General features: G+C 40.3%; 1 protein-coding gene across 1 annotated transcript in view; it reads right to left on the reverse strand.

Annotated features, from left to right (window-relative positions):
- The window catches only part of LOC128700451 (protein white-like), a gene marked incomplete at its 5' end in the record, with an annotated part of 120,085 nt that overhangs the window by 49,390 nt on the left and 52,919 nt on the right, over positions 1 to 17,776 (reverse strand). Inside the window, one exon of the mRNA XM_070079913.1 lies at positions 11,234 to 11,386. Within this exon, the coding sequence (XP_069936014.1) occupies positions 11,234 to 11,386 (153 nt within the window). The remainder of the gene's footprint in view (positions 1 to 11,233; positions 11,387 to 17,776) is intronic.

Here is a 17,776-nt window from a genome sequence, read left to right on the forward strand (position 1 = left end):
AGAAGTTTCAGAAGAACTGGGTGCTAGCGACCACAAATCAATTACATTTAGAATTGAATGGAAGTATGATAGTAGGGATAACTCAGTAACAGTCCCAGATTTTCGCTTAGCAGATTACGATGGGCTTAGAGAACACTTATCATCTGTTGACTGGGGTAACGAAGAGAGCTATCAATATGACAGTTTTCTGAACACAATACATGCTGCTCAAAGAACATTTATCCCTTATAAAGAAATTAGATCAAATAGAAATGACCCAAAATGGATGAATAATAGGCTGAAATATCTACTAGGGCATAAGAAAGGAATTTATAGGCGTATCAAAAGAGGCGAGGGTCATCTTATGAATCAGTATATTGACATTAAGAGGGACATTAAAAAGGGGATAAGAAAAGCTAAAAGGGACTATGAAATTAAAGTTGCTAGGGATTCTAAAACTAACCCAAAAAGTTTTTTCCAGGTATATAGAACAAAAGTCAGAGATAAGATAGGTCCCCTTAAAAATAACTATGGGCATCTTACTGACAAAGAGAATGAAATGTGCTCGATTTTAAATAATTATTTTCTCTCGGTTTTTACACAGGAAGACACTAATAATATTCCGGTAATTAATTTTTATAGTGGGCCAGAAGAAGATAAATTATGTAACATCATAGTCACTAGTGAAATGGTTGTGAAGCAGATAGACCGACTGAAGCAAAATAAGTCACCGGGTCCTGATGAGGTTTTTTCAAGGGTTCTAAAGGAATGCAAAATGGAAGTCTGTGAACCATTAACTAATATTTTTAATTTATCTCTTCAAACAGGTGTAGTGTCTGATATGTGGAAGATGGCTAATGTAATTCCTATTTTTAAAACAGGGGACAAGTCGTTACCGTCAAATTACCGCCCAATAAGCCTGACCTCAATTGTAGGCAAATTACTATAGTCAATTATAGCTCAAATTATAAGAAGCCATCTCGATAAGCGTAGCTTGATTAATGATACTCAGCATGGATTCACAAGAGGCCGGTCTTGTCTAACTAATTTATTAACTTTCTTCAGTAAAGCTTTTGAGGCTGTTGACCACGATAAAGAATTTGATATTATTTACTTAGATTTTAGTAAGGCATTTGATAGAGTTCCGCACCAAAGACTGTTGAAGAAAGTAGCAGCTCATGGCATTGGGGGAAGAGTGCTCTCGTGGATCGAATCATGGCTCACAGACAGGAAGCAGAGAGTGTCCATAAATGGGGTTAAATCCGAGTGGGGATCAGTAACAAGTGGCGTTCCACAGGGATCAGTCTTGGGCCCGTTGTTGTTTATAATATATATCAATGATCTTGATGAAGGAATTACTAGTGATATGAGCAAATTCGCCGATGACACGAAGATAGGTAGGATAATTGATTCAAACGTAGATGTTAGGGAACTTCAGGAGGATTTAGACAAACTCTACTCTTGGTCAGAAAAGTGGCAGATGCAGTTCAATGTAGATAAATGCAAGGTTCTGAAGCTCGGGAGTGTCCATAACCCTAGCACTTATAAGTTAAATAATGTAGAACTTAGCCATACAGATTGCGAAAAGGACTTGGGGGTTATGGTAAGCAGCAACCTTAAACCAAGACAGCAATGAGGAAATGGTATGGTGATACCGACAAGATGTGGAAAAAGACACTTATGTACAGTTCAGGACATTTATTAAAGGAAACGTTTCGCCACGAGTGGCTTCTTCAGTCCTAATACAGAGAAAACTAAGAAAACACACATATATATAGTGGTGGGAGTCAGGTGAGGTGAAGCGTGGGTAGAGGTGGTAATAGTAGTAGTAGTAGTAATGGAACTAAGGAGGTGAGGTTAGAGAGGGACCTGCTGGCATCAAGTAACACCAGTTCCCAGGATGGGTAATATCCTCTTGCTTAGTAATTTTGAAATACTGTAACTACCGGATTTTTGCTTTATAGTGTTACTGACAGAAATTAGTGCAGCTTCAATGCATTTTCTCCGTCTTAAGTCGTCTTCTTTAATAACTAGTTTAGCTTCATTGAATTTCATGAGGTGTCCAACATCGTCTCTATGTTGAACACATGCGTTTTTGCGGTCATCATTTCTGCAAGCATTTTTGTGTTCTGCTATTCTAATGTCCAGAGTTCTGGCTGTTTCCCCTACATATACTTTGTCACACCCCCCACATGGTATAGTGTAGATTCCTGCACTTGTGCCAGAATCATGCTTGGGTTTTTGTATCAGGTTCCTAATAGTAGTTGAAGAGCTGGTAGATATTTTAGCCAGTTTTCTGTCAAACATTTTTGAAACATTAGTGGCAACGTTGCTGACCGGTAAAACGATGTAACTTGGAGGCTTTTCTTCAATTTGATAGGTGTTGGTCTTGCTGAGGATACGTGTTGCACGTTTCCTGCAGTCACGTATGAAGTGTAGGGGAAAGTGTAGTGAACTAAAAGAGTTGGTGATGTATGTACATTCTTCTTCGAGGAACTGCGGACTGGAAATTCTGTAGGCTCTCAGAAAGAAGCCAATAACTACCCCTCTTTTAGTTCTTGTGTCATGGTGAGAGAAGAAATGTAGAAGATCATTCTTGTAGGTAGGCTTCCGGTAGACTTTAAAAGAAAGTTTGCTTTCCCCTGTGCGTAAGAGAACGTCGAGAAAAGGTAACTGGTTGTCCTTCTCCTCCTCTAGAGTAAATTTAATAGTAGGTTCCAGATTGTTGATGGTGTTGAGGATGCCCTGTACGTCAAGATTTTTGGGTACAATGACCAAAATATCATCTACGTACCGCATCCAAGTAACTGAACGAGGGATGTTATTGAGGATCCTTCTTGATTCCAGGTCCTCCATATATAAATTGGCAAGAACTGCACTAAGGGGGGATCCCATGGCTAGTCCGAAGAGTTGTTTGTACTTCTTGTCCTCGAACCTAAAACAGTTATAACGAACACAAAGTTCGACAAGGCTCACAAAATCTTGGCGGGGTACAGGTAACTCTGTATCATCTTTAATCACCCTGCGAAGAAGATCAATGGCTTGATCAACTGGGACATTGGTGAATAAGGCAGTCACGTCAAAACTTGCAAGCTTCTTATCACTCATGTCGAGATCCCTGATACGGTTAAGGAGGTCACCCGAATGCTTTAGATGAGCCTGACTGATTGTACCCAGGAGCTTTGACAAATATTTCGCCAAAACTCCTGCTAGACTGTGAGGGGCGCTGCCGATACCAGATGTAATGGGTCTCATAGGCACATTTGGTTTGTGGGTCTTTGGTAAACCATAAAGTCTAGCTGACTTGGGGTTGGTAGGGATGAGGCGCAAGAGCTTTTTACCTTCTTCTGATTTCCTGAGTATACTGCGGGTCTTACTGAGAAAAGAATCTGTTTCTTTCCTCCATGCATGTTCGGGGATGGAAACGTATGTGTTGGCGTCGTTCAATAAATCTTGCATCTTACTAACGTAGTCTGTACTGTTGAGGATGACCACTCCTCCTCCTTTGTCCGCTGTGGTGATGAGAATATCATTATTGGAAGCTAAGTGTTTGAGTGCCTGGATGTAGCGACGAGGAATGACTGGACGACTAGGTTCAGAAACTGCAGCTGCAATAAGTCCTTGTATGAAACCTTTGTTAAACTCAGAGTCACCGAAGAAATGGTTTTTGATCACTGTGTCTAACTCGCATTTAGGCTTCCGTATGCCAGTAGCAAACTTGAGACCTAAGCTGAGTGCTTCGGATTCTGTATCACTGAGAACATAAGAAGAAAGGTTATTGATGATGTCAGCTCTACCAATATCTTTCCATTTGCTGTGTTGACAGAGAGAGGCAAGTTTTCTTGAGAGCCGTAGTTTCTGCTGTAGGTTGGCGGTGGTAACTTTGCTTAGGATGTGTTCGGCGGTGCGTCTGTCAGGAGTGGGAAGGGAAGTGAGAGCTAGGTGAGCACTATGGAAATAATCTTTGAAGATGAGGAAATGGTATGGTGATACCGACAAGATGTGGAAAAAGACACTTATGTACAGTTCAGGACATTTATTAAAGGAAACGTTTCGCCACGAGTGGCTTCTTCAGTCCTAATACAGAGAAAACTAAGAAAACACACATATATATAGTGGTGGGAGTCAGGTGAGGTGAAGCGTGGGTAGAGGTGGTGGTAGTAGTAGTAGTAGTAATGGAACTAAGGAGGTGAGGTTAGAGAGGGACCTGCTGGCATCAAGTAACACCAGTTCCCAGGATGGGTAATATCCTCTTGCTTAGTAATTTTGAAATACTGTAACTACCGGATTTTTGCTTTATAGTGTTACTGACAGAAATTAGTGCAGCTTCAATGCATTTTCTCCGTCTTAAGTCGTCTTCTTTAATAACTAGTTTAGCTTCATTGAATTTCATGAGGTGTCCAACATCGTCTCTATGTTGAACACATGCGTTTTTGCGGTCATCATTTCTGCAAGCATTTTTGTGTTCTGCTATTCTAATGTCCAGAGTTCTGGCTGTTTCCCCTACATATACTTTGTCACACCCCCCACATGGTATAGTGTAGATTCCTGCACTTGTGCCAGAATCATGCTTGGGTTTTTGTATCAGGTTCCTAATAGTAGTTGAAGAGCTGGTAGATATTTTAGCCAGTTTTCTGTCAAACATTTTTGAAACATTAGTGGCAACGTTGCTGACCGGTAAAACGATGTAACTTGGAGGCTTTTCTTCAATTTGATAGGTGTTGGTCTTGCTGAGGATACGTGTTGCACGTTTCCTGCAGTCACGTATGAAGTGTAGGGGAAAGTGTAGTGAACTAAAAGAGTTGGTGATGTATGTACATTCTTCTTCGAGGAACTGCGGACTGGAAATTCTGTAGGCTCTCAGAAAGAAGCCAATAACTACCCCTCTTTTAGTTCTTGTGTCATGGTGAGAGAAGAAATGTAGAAGATCATTCTTGTAGGTAGGCTTCCGGTAGACTTTAAAAGAAAGTTTGCTTTCCCCTGTGCGTAAGAGAACGTCGAGAAAAGGTAACTGGTTGTCCTTCTCCTCCTCTAGAGTAAATTTAATAGTAGGTTCCAGATTGTTGATGGTGTTGAGGATGCCCTGTACGTCAAGATTTTTGGGTACAATGACCAAAATATCATCTACGTACCGCATCCAAGTAACTGAACGAGGGATGTTATTGAGGATCCTTCTTGATTCCAGGTCCTCCATATATAAATTGGCAAGAACTGCACTAAGGGGGGATCCCATGGCTAGTCCGAAGAGTTGTTTGTACTTCTTGTCCTCGAACCTAAAACAGTTATAACGAACACAAAGTTCGACAAGGCTCACAAAATCTTGGCGGGGTACAGGTAACTCTGTATCATCTTTAATCACCCTGCGAAGAAGATCAATGGCTTGATCAACTGGGACATTGGTGAATAAGGCAGTCACGTCAAAACTTGCAAGCTTCTTATCACTCATGTCGAGATCCCTGATACGGTTAAGGAGGTCACCCGAATGCTTTAGATGAGCCTGACTGATTGTACCCAGGAGCTTTGACAAATATTTCGCCAAAACTCCTGCTAGACTGTGAGGGGCGCTGCCGATACCAGATGTAATGGGTCTCATAGGCACATTTGGTTTGTGGGTCTTTGGTAAACCATAAAGTCTAGCTGACTTGGGGTTGGTAGGGATGAGGCGCAAGAGCTTTTTACCTTCTTCTGATTTCCTGAGTATACTGCGGGTCTTACTGAGAAAAGAATCTGTTTCTTTCCTCCATGCATGTTCGGGGATGGAAACGTATGTGTTGGCGTCGTTCAATAAATCTTGCATCTTACTAACGTAGTCTGTACTGTTGAGGATGACCACTCCTCCTCCTTTGTCCGCTGTGGTGATGAGAATATCATTATTGGAAGCTAAGTGTTTGAGTGCCTGGATGTAGCGACGAGGAATGACTGGACGACTAGGTTCAGAAACTGCAGCTGCAATAAGTCCTTGTATGAAACCTTTGTTAAACTCAGAGTCACCGAAGAAATGGTTTTTGATCACTGTGTCTAACTCGCATTTAGGCTTCCGTATGCCAGTAGCAAACTTGAGACCTAAGCTGAGTGCTTCGGATTCTGTATCACTGAGAACATAAGAAGAAAGGTTATTGATGATGTCAGCTCTACCAATATCTTTCCATTTGCTGTGTTGACAGAGAGAGGCAAGTTTTCTTGAGAGCCGTAGTTTCTGCTGTAGGTTGGCGGTGGTAACTTTGCTTAGGATGTGTTCGGCGGTGCGTCTGTCAGGAGTGGGAAGGGAAGTGAGAGCTAGGTGAGCACTATGGAAATAATCTTTGGAGCAAGCTGATAGATCTTCCTTGCACTCTCGTAGATAGTGGTAAGTAGCAGGAGAGAAGGGATGTTTAGAATCCGTGAGATGGTGTGGAGTGGATCTAGGTGCGACCATTTCTTCTATGCAGTCTTGCAGAAAAGAGGAACGGTTCTTGAAGCTGTGTGCCTTCAGGAGGAGAGAAAGGTAGTCTCTGTATAAAACGTCCATCACTAGTACTGTGTCTTGACAATGAGGAAATGGTATGGTGATACCGACAAGATGTGGAAAAAGACACTTATGTACAGTTCAGGACATTTATTAAAGGAAACGTTTCGCCACGAGTGGCTTCTTCAGTCCTAATACAGAGAAAACTAAGAAAACACACATATATATAGTGGTGGGAGTCAGGTGAGGTGAAGCGTGGGTAGAGGTGGTGGTAGTAGTAGTAGTAGTAATGGAACTAAGGAGGTGAGGTTAGAGAGGGACCTGCTGGCATCAAGTAACACCAGTTCCCAGGATGGGTAATATCCTCTTGCTTAGTAATTTTGAAATACTGTAACTACCGGATTTTTGCTTTATAGTGTTACTGACAGAAATTAGTGCAGCTTCAATGCATTTTCTCCGTCTTAAGTCGTCTTCTTTAATAACTAGTTTAGCCTCTCTTCATGGTAGAGCTGACATCATCAATAACCTTTCTTCTTATGTTCTCAGTGATACAGAATCCGAAGCACTCAGCTTAGGTCTCAAGTTTGCTACTGGCATACGGAAGCCTAAATGCGAGTTAGACACAGTGATCAAAAACCATTTCTTCGGTGACTCTGAGTTTAACAAAGGTTTCATACAAGGACTTATTGCAGCTGCAGTTTCTGAACCTAGTCGTCCAGTCATTCCTCGTCGCTACATCCAGGCACTCAAACACTTAGCTTCCAATAATGATATTCTCATCACCACAGCGGACAAAGGAGGAGGAGTGGTCATCCTCAACAGTACAGACTACGTTAGTAAGATGCAAGATTTATTGAACGACGCCAACACATACGTTTCCATCCCCGAACATGCATGGAGGAAAGAAACAGATTCTTTTCTCAGTAAGACCCGCAGTATACTCAGGAAATCAGAAGAAGGTAAAAAGCTCTTGCGCCTCATCCCTACCAACCCCAAGTCAGCTAGACTTTATGGTTTACCAAAGACCCACAAACCAAATGTGCCTATGAGACCCATTACATCTGGTATCGGCAGCGCCCCTCACAGTCTAGCAGGAGTTTTGGCGAAATATTTGTCAAAGCTCCTGGGTACAATCAGTCAGGCTCATCTAAAGCATTCGGGTGACCTCCTTAACCGTATCAGGGATCTCGACATGAGTGATAAGAAGCTTGCAAGTTTTGACGTGACTGCCTTATTCACCAATGTCCCAGTTGATCAAGCCATTGATCTTCTTCGCAGGGTGATTAAAGATGATACAGAGTTACCTGTACCCCGCCAAGATTTTGTGAGCCTTGTCGAACTTTGTGTTCGTTATAACTGTTTTAGGTTCGAGGACAAGAAGTACAAACAACTCTTCGGACTAGCCATGGGATCCCCCCTTAGTGCAGTTCTTGCCAATTTATATATGGAGGACCTGGAATCAAGAAGGATCCTCAATAACATCCCTCGTTCAGTTACTTGGATGCGGTACGTAGATGATATTTTGGTCATTGTACCCAAAAATCTTGACGTACAGGGCATCCTCAACACCATCAACAATCTGGAACCTACTATTAAATTTACTCTAGAGGAGGAGAAGGACAACCAGTTACCTTTTCTCGACGTTCTCTTACGCACAGGGGAAAGCAAACTTTCTTTTAAAGTCTACCGGAAGCCTACCTACAAGAATGATCTTCTACATTTCTTCTCTCACCATGACACAAGAACTAAAAGAGGGGTAGTTATTGGCTTCTTTCTGAGAGCCTACAGAATTTCCAGTCCGCAGTTCCTCGAAGAAGAATGTACATACATCACCAACTCTTTTAGTTCACTACACTTTCCCCTACACTTCATACGTGACTGCAGGAAACGTGCAACACGTATCCTCAGCAAGACCAACACCTATCAAATTGAAGAAAAGCCTCCAAGTTACATCGTTTTACCGGTCAGCAACGTTGCCACTAATGTTTCAAAAATGTTTGACAGAAAACTGGCTAAAATATCTACCAGCTCTTCAACTACTATTAGGAACCTGATACAAAAACCCAAGCATGATTCTGGCACAAGTGCAGGAATCTACACTATACCATGTGGGGGGTGTGACAAAGTATATGTAGGGGAAACAGCCAGAACTCTGGACATTAGAATAGCAGAACACAAAAATGCTTGCAGAAATGATGACCGCAAAAACGCATGTGTTCAACATAGAGACGATGTTGGACACCTCATGAAATTCAATGAAGCTAAACTAGTTATTAAAGAAGACGACTTAAGACGGAGAAAATGCATTGAAGCTGCACTAATTTCTGTCAGTAACACTATAAAGCAAAAATCCGGTAGTTACAGTATTTCAAAATTACTAAGCAAGAGGATATTACCCATCCTGGGAACTGGTGTTACTTGATGCCAGCAGGTCCCTCTCTAACCTCACCTCCTTAGTTCCATTACTACTACTACTACTACTACTACCACCTCTACCCACGCTTCACCTCACCTGACTCCCACCACTATATATATGTGTGTTTTCTTAGTTTTCTCTGTATTAGGACTGAAGAAGCCACTCGTGGCGAAACGTTTCCTTTAATAAATGTCCTGAACTGTACATAAGTGTCTTTTTGGATTTGAGTGGGACTTGCACATCAGAGCTTATTTCTTGGGTAGCATTGAAAATTGGGTTGGTCAAATGTTTGTTAGTGGGATGAATTGTAAAGGACCTGCCTAGTATGGGCCAACAGGCCTGCTGCAGTGTTCCTCCTTTCTTATGTTCTTATGTTCTTAAATCACCCAGAACAAAATCGTAAAATTCATCCTGGGGCTGGGACCAAGAGAACATGTAGGCCAGGATGAATTACAGCAGTTGGATATGCTGAATGTTGAAGACAGAGTAAAACAACTGAAGCTAAATCATGTTCATAAAATTGCTCACAAACAGTGTCCAGAATATCTAGCTGTCAATTTTGTCATGGTCGGGAACCGCAGCAATCATAGTACTAGGGGGAGAGAGCACAACTTTGTAGTACCCACAGTCAGTGGCCAGACTTCAAACACCTTTTATTGTACAGCAATAAAGGAATGGAACAGACTACCTGCGCATGTCAAAGCCAGTCATAGCATGAACCAGTTCAAGAAGAGTGCCAAAAGGTACCTAATGAATGTAGCGTCAGAAAGGGATGAGAATTATTTTTTATTTTTTAGCTAAATATAAATAACTCACTTTACCTAATAAGGTATTATCTCCTTTGTAGTATAATAATAAGGTATCAAAAGGACCCAAATGGAAATAAGTCACTTTGACTTTTTTGGGTTATCCAAGGTTCTTTACACATATGCTGCTATGTATGATAATCTATGTAACTGTATTTGCGTATACCTGAATAAACTTATGATATGACGTCTTATATCAGACCTTACAATTTATCATTTACCACAACAACAGGTTTTTTTAATCTACGCTTACTCACAAAATAACATAATGGGGAGTTTTATGCATGCATATGTATTTAAAAGCAGACACGAAAAAAATACAAACAGAAAGGTGTTTGTTGGGTGCATTGAAGACAGCAACTTATTGTTTTGTTAGGTAAGACACATATGCAACAGTTAGGTATCTTTATTATGAAACGTTTCGCCTACACAGTAGGCTTCTTCAGTCAAGTACAGAAAAGTTGATAGAAGCAGAAGATACTTGAAGACGATGTAATCAGTCCATCACCCTTTAAGTTTTGAGGTGGTCAGTCCCTCAGTCTGGAGAAGAGCATTGTTCCATAGTATGAAACAATATTGTGATGGACTGATTACATCGTCTTCAAGTATCTTCTGCTTCTATCAACTTTTCTGTACTTGACTGAAGAAGCCTACTGTGTAGGCGAAACGTTTCATAATAAAGATACCTAACTGTTGCATATGTGTCTTACCTAACAACCTGTCGGTATTTTATACCATTTTAATGTTCAACTTATTGTTTTGTTCCTTCGCTCCAGAAACATCACTCACTTGCAGGGAGATAAATTTTAGTTTGACATAAGACAGAGGCTCGTTGACGCTGCTGTTTATGAATTTATTATGTGTGACTTGGTCAGCGACAAGTTTGCTCTACTAATCACCTTTAAAATGAATGATGTGAAACTTCTGTCTTTTAGAAATGCCATCAACATCCCTGACAACCTAAACATACACTTCAAACATAAGATATACACCTGGTAAATAGGATACACTTAAATTACAGTGAATGACACTGTTTCTGAGAAGGGGAACTATCACAACACTTGTATAAAACGAATTAAGTCCACTTCGACAATTGAGCAACAGTTTCGAACCCAGATGAGAAAGTATGTGAACTGTGAGATGATTATTATTATTATTACTATTATTATTATTATTATTATTATTATTAGTAGTAGTAGTAGTAGTAGTAGTAGTAGTAGTAGTAGTAAAGGTCAATATACTCCTATATGTAACCTAGAGAAGTAAATACGAAGTCAAAGTCTCAGTTGAAAGACAAGTCTTGAATCGAGATAATTTTGCAGCAGGCAACCCTTCCCTGAGAGACCATACAGAAATTATACTCTGGTGTTATTTACTATTATTAGATGTCTCCAGGCACCATGCTTACAGCTTTCACAGAGGACTTGCATGGTAATAACTATGTTTCAAATACGGAGCTAGTGCCTAGTTTTAAGGTGCTTAGAGAGCGGCAGTGCAATGCACACACGTTAATACACTTCGCAAATACAACAGTATGAAGGTTCAATAAGGCCAGGAAGGTTCTAGGCGGCCAACAGTGGTACTCACCATAACTTGAAAGAAACGGACTTTGATGAGCATGGGTTCACGAACCACCTCCAGCCAAGACCTCCACAAGACATTGCGGAACTGTGTCCACCACGAGGCCTTATACGGCGATTTCTTGACGTCTCTGTCTCCCAGGCTGCTGTACTGTTCCTGCTGTTATAAAAGATACTGTTAAAGCTGATGTTACTGCTACTATTACTACTATTGCGTCTACTGCTGCTGCTGCTGCTGTAACTGTTATTATTTGTTAAGCAGTGTGCTGTAGTAAAATTTATAAGAAAAAAAAAACGCTCCGTATATAATGTCATTTTCCAAGTATTATTCTGAAACCAGACGTGTATTATTCCCGGGCAGTTAGTGTGGCCAGGACAGCAGCAGATGAGGTGGTGTCCAGAGTGTCAGTCGGTGGAGCACAGCACTTATAACAAGACGTCCTAATACATCACGGTTTTGTGTTTAGTAGGGATTGTGTTTTTTTGTAAGCTTATAACATATGTTATTTTATTACTCTCATGTTTACCTGTCAGGCCCTAGCGTGCAGAAATCTGTTTTGATTTTGGGAGAGTTTTGTACAGCCTGCAGAAGGCGGGGGGGGGGGAGGGGGTCATGGAGCCTCCCTGCTTATATATATTGTTTAACTCATTAGTAGCAGTGTGCTAGTGTGAACTGGAGTGTGGTAGTTTTTTGTAGTAGCTTATAAGCTATATATATATAAGTTACTATTAATATAGATATATTTTTATATAAGTGAGTTTTTGTCATTCCTTCCTAATAATAATTAATATTGTTTAATATATGAGTTTATCCTGGCCCGAGGTTCGCTGTGTTTGTCAGTGAACTTTAAATGCCTCTAGACGGCAGTGTGAGCAGCCTTTAGGAGCCACAATATTTTATTTAAGTTACGAGGCAACACAAAAACCCTGTAACATTATTTATGGGCAATATTCTCATGAACACGCACACACTCATACACACACGCACTCATACACACACACACACTCATACACACACACACTCATACACACACACACACTCATACACACACATATACATACACATGCACGCACATACAACAGACCTAGTGTCTAATCGACATGTGCCTACGACAAAATGGTAACTAACATACACACACACACACATACGAGATTTAAGGAAGTATTTTCAGTGGAGACAGAAGGGACTGCAACAAACTGTAATGGTAGGACACACCAATATGTACTGCCACACTACGCACAACCGAGGTGGAAGTGAAAAGATACCGGACAACAACTCTCCATGAGTCAAGAGAGAGGGAGCAGAGGAGCTGTGTGTGCCACTAACAACAATCTTCAACACATATATCGAAATAGGGAAACAACCTGAGGTGTGGAAGACATCAAATGCAGTCCCAGTCTTTAATAAAGGAGACAGACAGGTTGCATTAAGCTTCAGACCAGTGTCACTAACATGTACATTATGTAAAGTTACGAAGAAGATTATCAGAAGAGTAGAATAGCACCTAGACAGGAATGAGCTTATACATAACCAAGAGACAGAGGGAGGGGTAAATTGCACTTTCTTGAAATGTAAGAAGGAATTCGACAAAGTTCCACACAAGATATTAGTACATAAGTTAGAGGGGAAGGCAGAAATAACAGGAAAGGCACTGCAGTGAGTCAGGGCATACCTGACAGGAAGAAAACAATGAGTGATGGTACGTTATGAGGTGTCAGAGAGGGCGCTTGTGACAAGCGGGCTTCCACAAGGGTCAGTCCTAGTGCTGGTGTTGTTTCTGGCACATGTGAATGACATGACAGAAGGGATAGATTTTGAGGTGTCCCTATTTACAGGCGATGTGAAGCTAATGAGGAGAATTCAAGAGGACGATGATCAGGTAGGGTTACTAAGGGATCTGGACAGGCTGCAAACCTGGTCCACCAAAATTGATCCTGAAGTTTAACTCCACAAATTGCAAAGTCATGAAGACTGGAGGTCAAAGAGAACCACAGAGTACAGCCTTTGAGGGGGGCGGTGGTTTCCAAGACTGCAAACCTCACTAGAGCAAAGGAATCATGGGGAAAGTATCATACCGAGCATTCCTCCTGTGGCACACAATCAAATAACTGCTGCAGCATATGTGCGCCTTGTAACCTAAGAATAGCGGTTTGACATTTACGGAGTCATTCAAGACATTGCATACCATGCATGTCAGGCCCATATTGGAGTATGCAGAACCAGTATGGAACCCACACCTGGTCAAGCACGTCAACAAATCAGAGAAAGTGGAAAGATTTGCAACAAGACTAGTCTTACGACTAGAGGTTAAGAGAAATCAACCTAACGACACTGAAGGACAGGAAAGATAGGAACGACATGATAACGACATACAAAATACTGAGACTAATTGACAAGGTCGATTGGGACATAATATTTTGAGAGAAAGGACACGACACAAGGGGTCACAGCTGGAAGGTGAAAACTCAGATGATTCACAGGGATGTTAGGAAGTATTTCTTCAGTCATAGAGTTGTCAGTAATTGGAACAATCTGGAGAGTGATGAAGCGGAGGCAGGATACATGCATAACTTTAAGAAGAGGTACGATAAAGCTCTTGGTGTAGAGAGAGAGTGGATCTAGTAGCGAACAGCGAAGAGGCTGAGCCAGGACCAGTGACTCGACTCTTGAAGCCGCAAATAGGTGAGAACAATCACACACACACAATTAATTTTATTTGCAATTATGTTTTAAATATCGATCTTCCTCTTCTTCTCATCATTATTACTATTTTTGTTATTATTATTGCCATTATTATAACAAAAATAATGATGAAAATAATTATAATAATAATTAACTTTTTACATCAGGAATATAAAAAATAATCAGACAACCTGGTGAGGTGATGTGTGACAACACTTACTGAAGACTTGACGCTGGTGACGGGCTCTTGATCCACTTCCCTGGAATCATCCTGAATACCTTCCATTCCCCCCACATGCGCTGTATAATCCTACGGGTTTGGCGCTACTCAATATAATAAAAATAATAATAATAATAATAATAATAATAATAATAATAATAATAATAATAATAATGAATATAATAATGGAATGGCTTGGATAACTCTCAAAAATTCTCAGTGACGGAGCTTCAAACGTCCAAAAAAATGATCAGAAAAATAACCGAGGGGGAGAGTGACGTCCATGAATGTTGGTCCAAATTTCACTATTTTATGTGTAAAATTGTGAAATTTTTATTCTCGTTGAATCACGTTACATAATTTTCATGAAGGTGTTGTGAAGAACTTCAGTATGTAATATAACTTAGGCCCACGATAATATAACTTAGGCCCAGGATAATATAACTTAGGCCCAGGATAATATAACTTAGGCCCAGGATAATATAACTTAGGCCCAGGATAATATAACTTAGGCCCAGGATAATATAACTTAGGCCCAGGATAATATAACTTAGGCCCAGGATAATATAACTTAGGCCCAGGATAATATAACTTAGGCATAGGATAATATAACTTAGGCCCAGGATAATATAACTTAGGCCCAGGATAATATAACTTAGGCCCAGGATAATATAACTTAGGCCCAGGATAATGTAACTTAGGCCCAGGATAATGTAACTTAGGCCCAGGATAATATAACTTAGGCCCAGGATAATATAACTTAGGCCCAGGATAATATAACCTAGGCCCAGGATAATATAACTTAGGCCCAGGATAATATAACTTAGGCCCAGGATAATATAACTTAGGCCCAGGATAATATAACTTAGGCCCAGGATAATATAACTTAGGCCCAGGATAATATAACTTAGGCCCAGGATAATATAACTTAGGCCCAGGATAATATAACTTAGGCATAGGATAATATAACTTAGGCCCAGGATAATATAACTTAGGCCCAGGATAATATAACTTAGGCCCAGGATAATATAACTTAGGCCCACGATAATATAACTTAGGCCCACGACAATATAACTTAGGCCCAGGATAATATAACTTAGTCCCAGGATAATATAACTTAGGCCCAGGATAATATAACTTAGGCCCAGGATAATATAACTTAGGCATAGGATAATATAACTTAGGCCCAGGATAATATAACTTAGGCCCAGGATAATATAACTTAGGCCCAGGATAATATAACTTAGGCATAGGATAATATAACTTAGGCCCAGGATAATATAACTTAGGCCCAGGATAATATAACTTAGGCCCAGGATAATATAACTTAGGCCCAGGATAATATAACTTAGGCATAGGATAATATAACTTAGGCATAGGATAATATAACTTAGGCCCAGGATAATATAACTTAGGCCCAGGATAATATAACTTAGGCCCAGGATAACATAACTTAGGCATAGGATAATATAACTTAGGCATAGGATAATATAACTTAGGCCCAGGATAATATAACTTAGGCATAGGATAATATAACTTTGGCATAGGATAAAATAACTTAGGCCCAGGATAATATAACTTAGGCCCAGGATAATATAACTTAGGCCCAGGATAATATAACTTAGGCCCAGGATAATATAACTTAGGCCCAGGATAATATAACTTAGGCTCAGAAATAACATAACTTAGGCATAGGATAATATAACTTAGGCCCAGGATAATATAACTTAGGCATAGGATAATATAACTTAGGCCCAGGATAATATAACTTAGGCCCAGGATAATGTAACTTAGGCCCAGGATAATATAACTTAGGCATAGGATAATGTAACTTAGGCCCAGGATAATATAACTTAGGCCCACGATAATATAACTTAGGCCCAGGATAATATAACTTAGGCCAAGGATAATATAACTTAGGCCCAGGATAATATAACTTAGGCCCAGGATAATGTAACTTAGGCCCAGGATAATATAACTTAGGCCCAGGATAATATAACTTAGGCCCAGGATAATATAACTTAGGCCCAGGATAATGTAACTTAAACCCAGGATAATATAACTTAGGCCAAGGATAATATAACTTAGGCCCAGGATAATATAACTTAGGCCCAGGATAATGTAACTTAGGCCCAGGATAATATAACTTAGGCCCAGGATAATATAACTTAGGCCCAGGATAATATAACTTAGGCCCAGGATAATATAACTTAGGCCCAGGATAATGTAACTTAGGCCCAGGATAAAATAACTTAGGCCCAGGATAATATAACTTAGGCCCAGGATAATATAACTTAGGCCCAGGATAATGTAACTTAGGCCCAGGATAATATAACTTAGGCCCAGGATAATATAACTTAGGCCCAGGATAATATAACTTAGGCCCAGGATAATATAACTTAGGCCCAGGATAATATAACTTAGGCCCAGGATAATATAACTTAGGCCCAGGATAATATAACTTAGGCCCAGGATAATATAACTTAGGCCCAGGATAATATAACTTAGGCCCAGGATAATATAACTTAGGCCCAGGATAATATAACTTAGGCCCAGGATAATATAACTTAGGCCCAGGATAATATAACTTAGGCCCAGGATAATATAACTTAGGCCCAGGATAATATAACTTAGGCCCAGGATAATATAACTTAGGCCCAGGATAATATAACTTAGGCCCAGGATAATATAACTTAGCCCCAGGATAATATAACTTAGGCCCAGGATAATATAACTTAGGCCCAGGATAATATAACTTAGGCCCAGGATAATACCCATTAAGTTTCCTTTGTACACCGGCAAATTTATTGATGTAACAAACTAGCAGAAATAAACTTGAAACTGTTCGAATCAGTGGCAGGTCTGGAGAATGACTCGTGTGAACGAGTTCAAATTTTCTCCACTAGTTTCTTGAACACAAAGTTCACTCTGCTAGTTTCTTGAACACAAGGTTCACTCTGCTAGTTTCTTGAACACAAGGTTCACTCTGCTAGTTTCTTGAACACAAGGTTCACTCTGCTAGTTTCTTGAACACAAGGTTCACTCTGCTAGATTCTTGAACACAAGGTTCACTCTGCTAGTTTCTTGAACATAAGGTTCACTCTGCTAGTTTCTTGAACACAAAGTTCACTCTGCTAGTTTCTTGAACACAAGGTTCACTCTGCTAGTTTCTTGTACACAAGGTTCACTCTGCTAGTTTCTTGTACACAAGGTTCACTCTGCTAGTTTCTTGAACACAAAGTTCACTCTGCTAGTTTCTTGAACACAAGGTTCACTCTGCTAGTTTCTTGTACACAAGGTTCACTCTGCTAGTTTCTTGAACTCAAGGTTCACTCCGCTTGTTTCTTGAACACAAGGTTCACTCTGCTAGTTTCTTGAACACAAGGTTCACTCTGCTAGTTTCTTGAACACAAGGTTCACTCTGCTAGTTTCTTGAACTCAAGGTTCACTCTGCTAGTTTCTTGAACACAAGGTTCACTCTGCTAGTTTCTTGAACACAAGGTTCACTCTGCTAGTTTCTTGAACACAAGGTTCACTCTGCTAGTTTCTTGAACACAAGGTTCACTCTGCTAGTTTCTTGAACACAAGGTTCACTCTGCTAGTTTCTTGAACACAAGGTTCACTCTGCTAGTTTCTTGAACACAAGG

The sequence above is a fragment of the Cherax quadricarinatus genome, unplaced genomic scaffold (assembly GCF_038502225.1).
Source record: "Cherax quadricarinatus isolate ZL_2023a unplaced genomic scaffold, ASM3850222v1 Contig41, whole genome shotgun sequence".
Classification (NCBI taxonomy): domain Eukaryota; kingdom Metazoa; phylum Arthropoda; class Malacostraca; order Decapoda; family Parastacidae; genus Cherax; species Cherax quadricarinatus.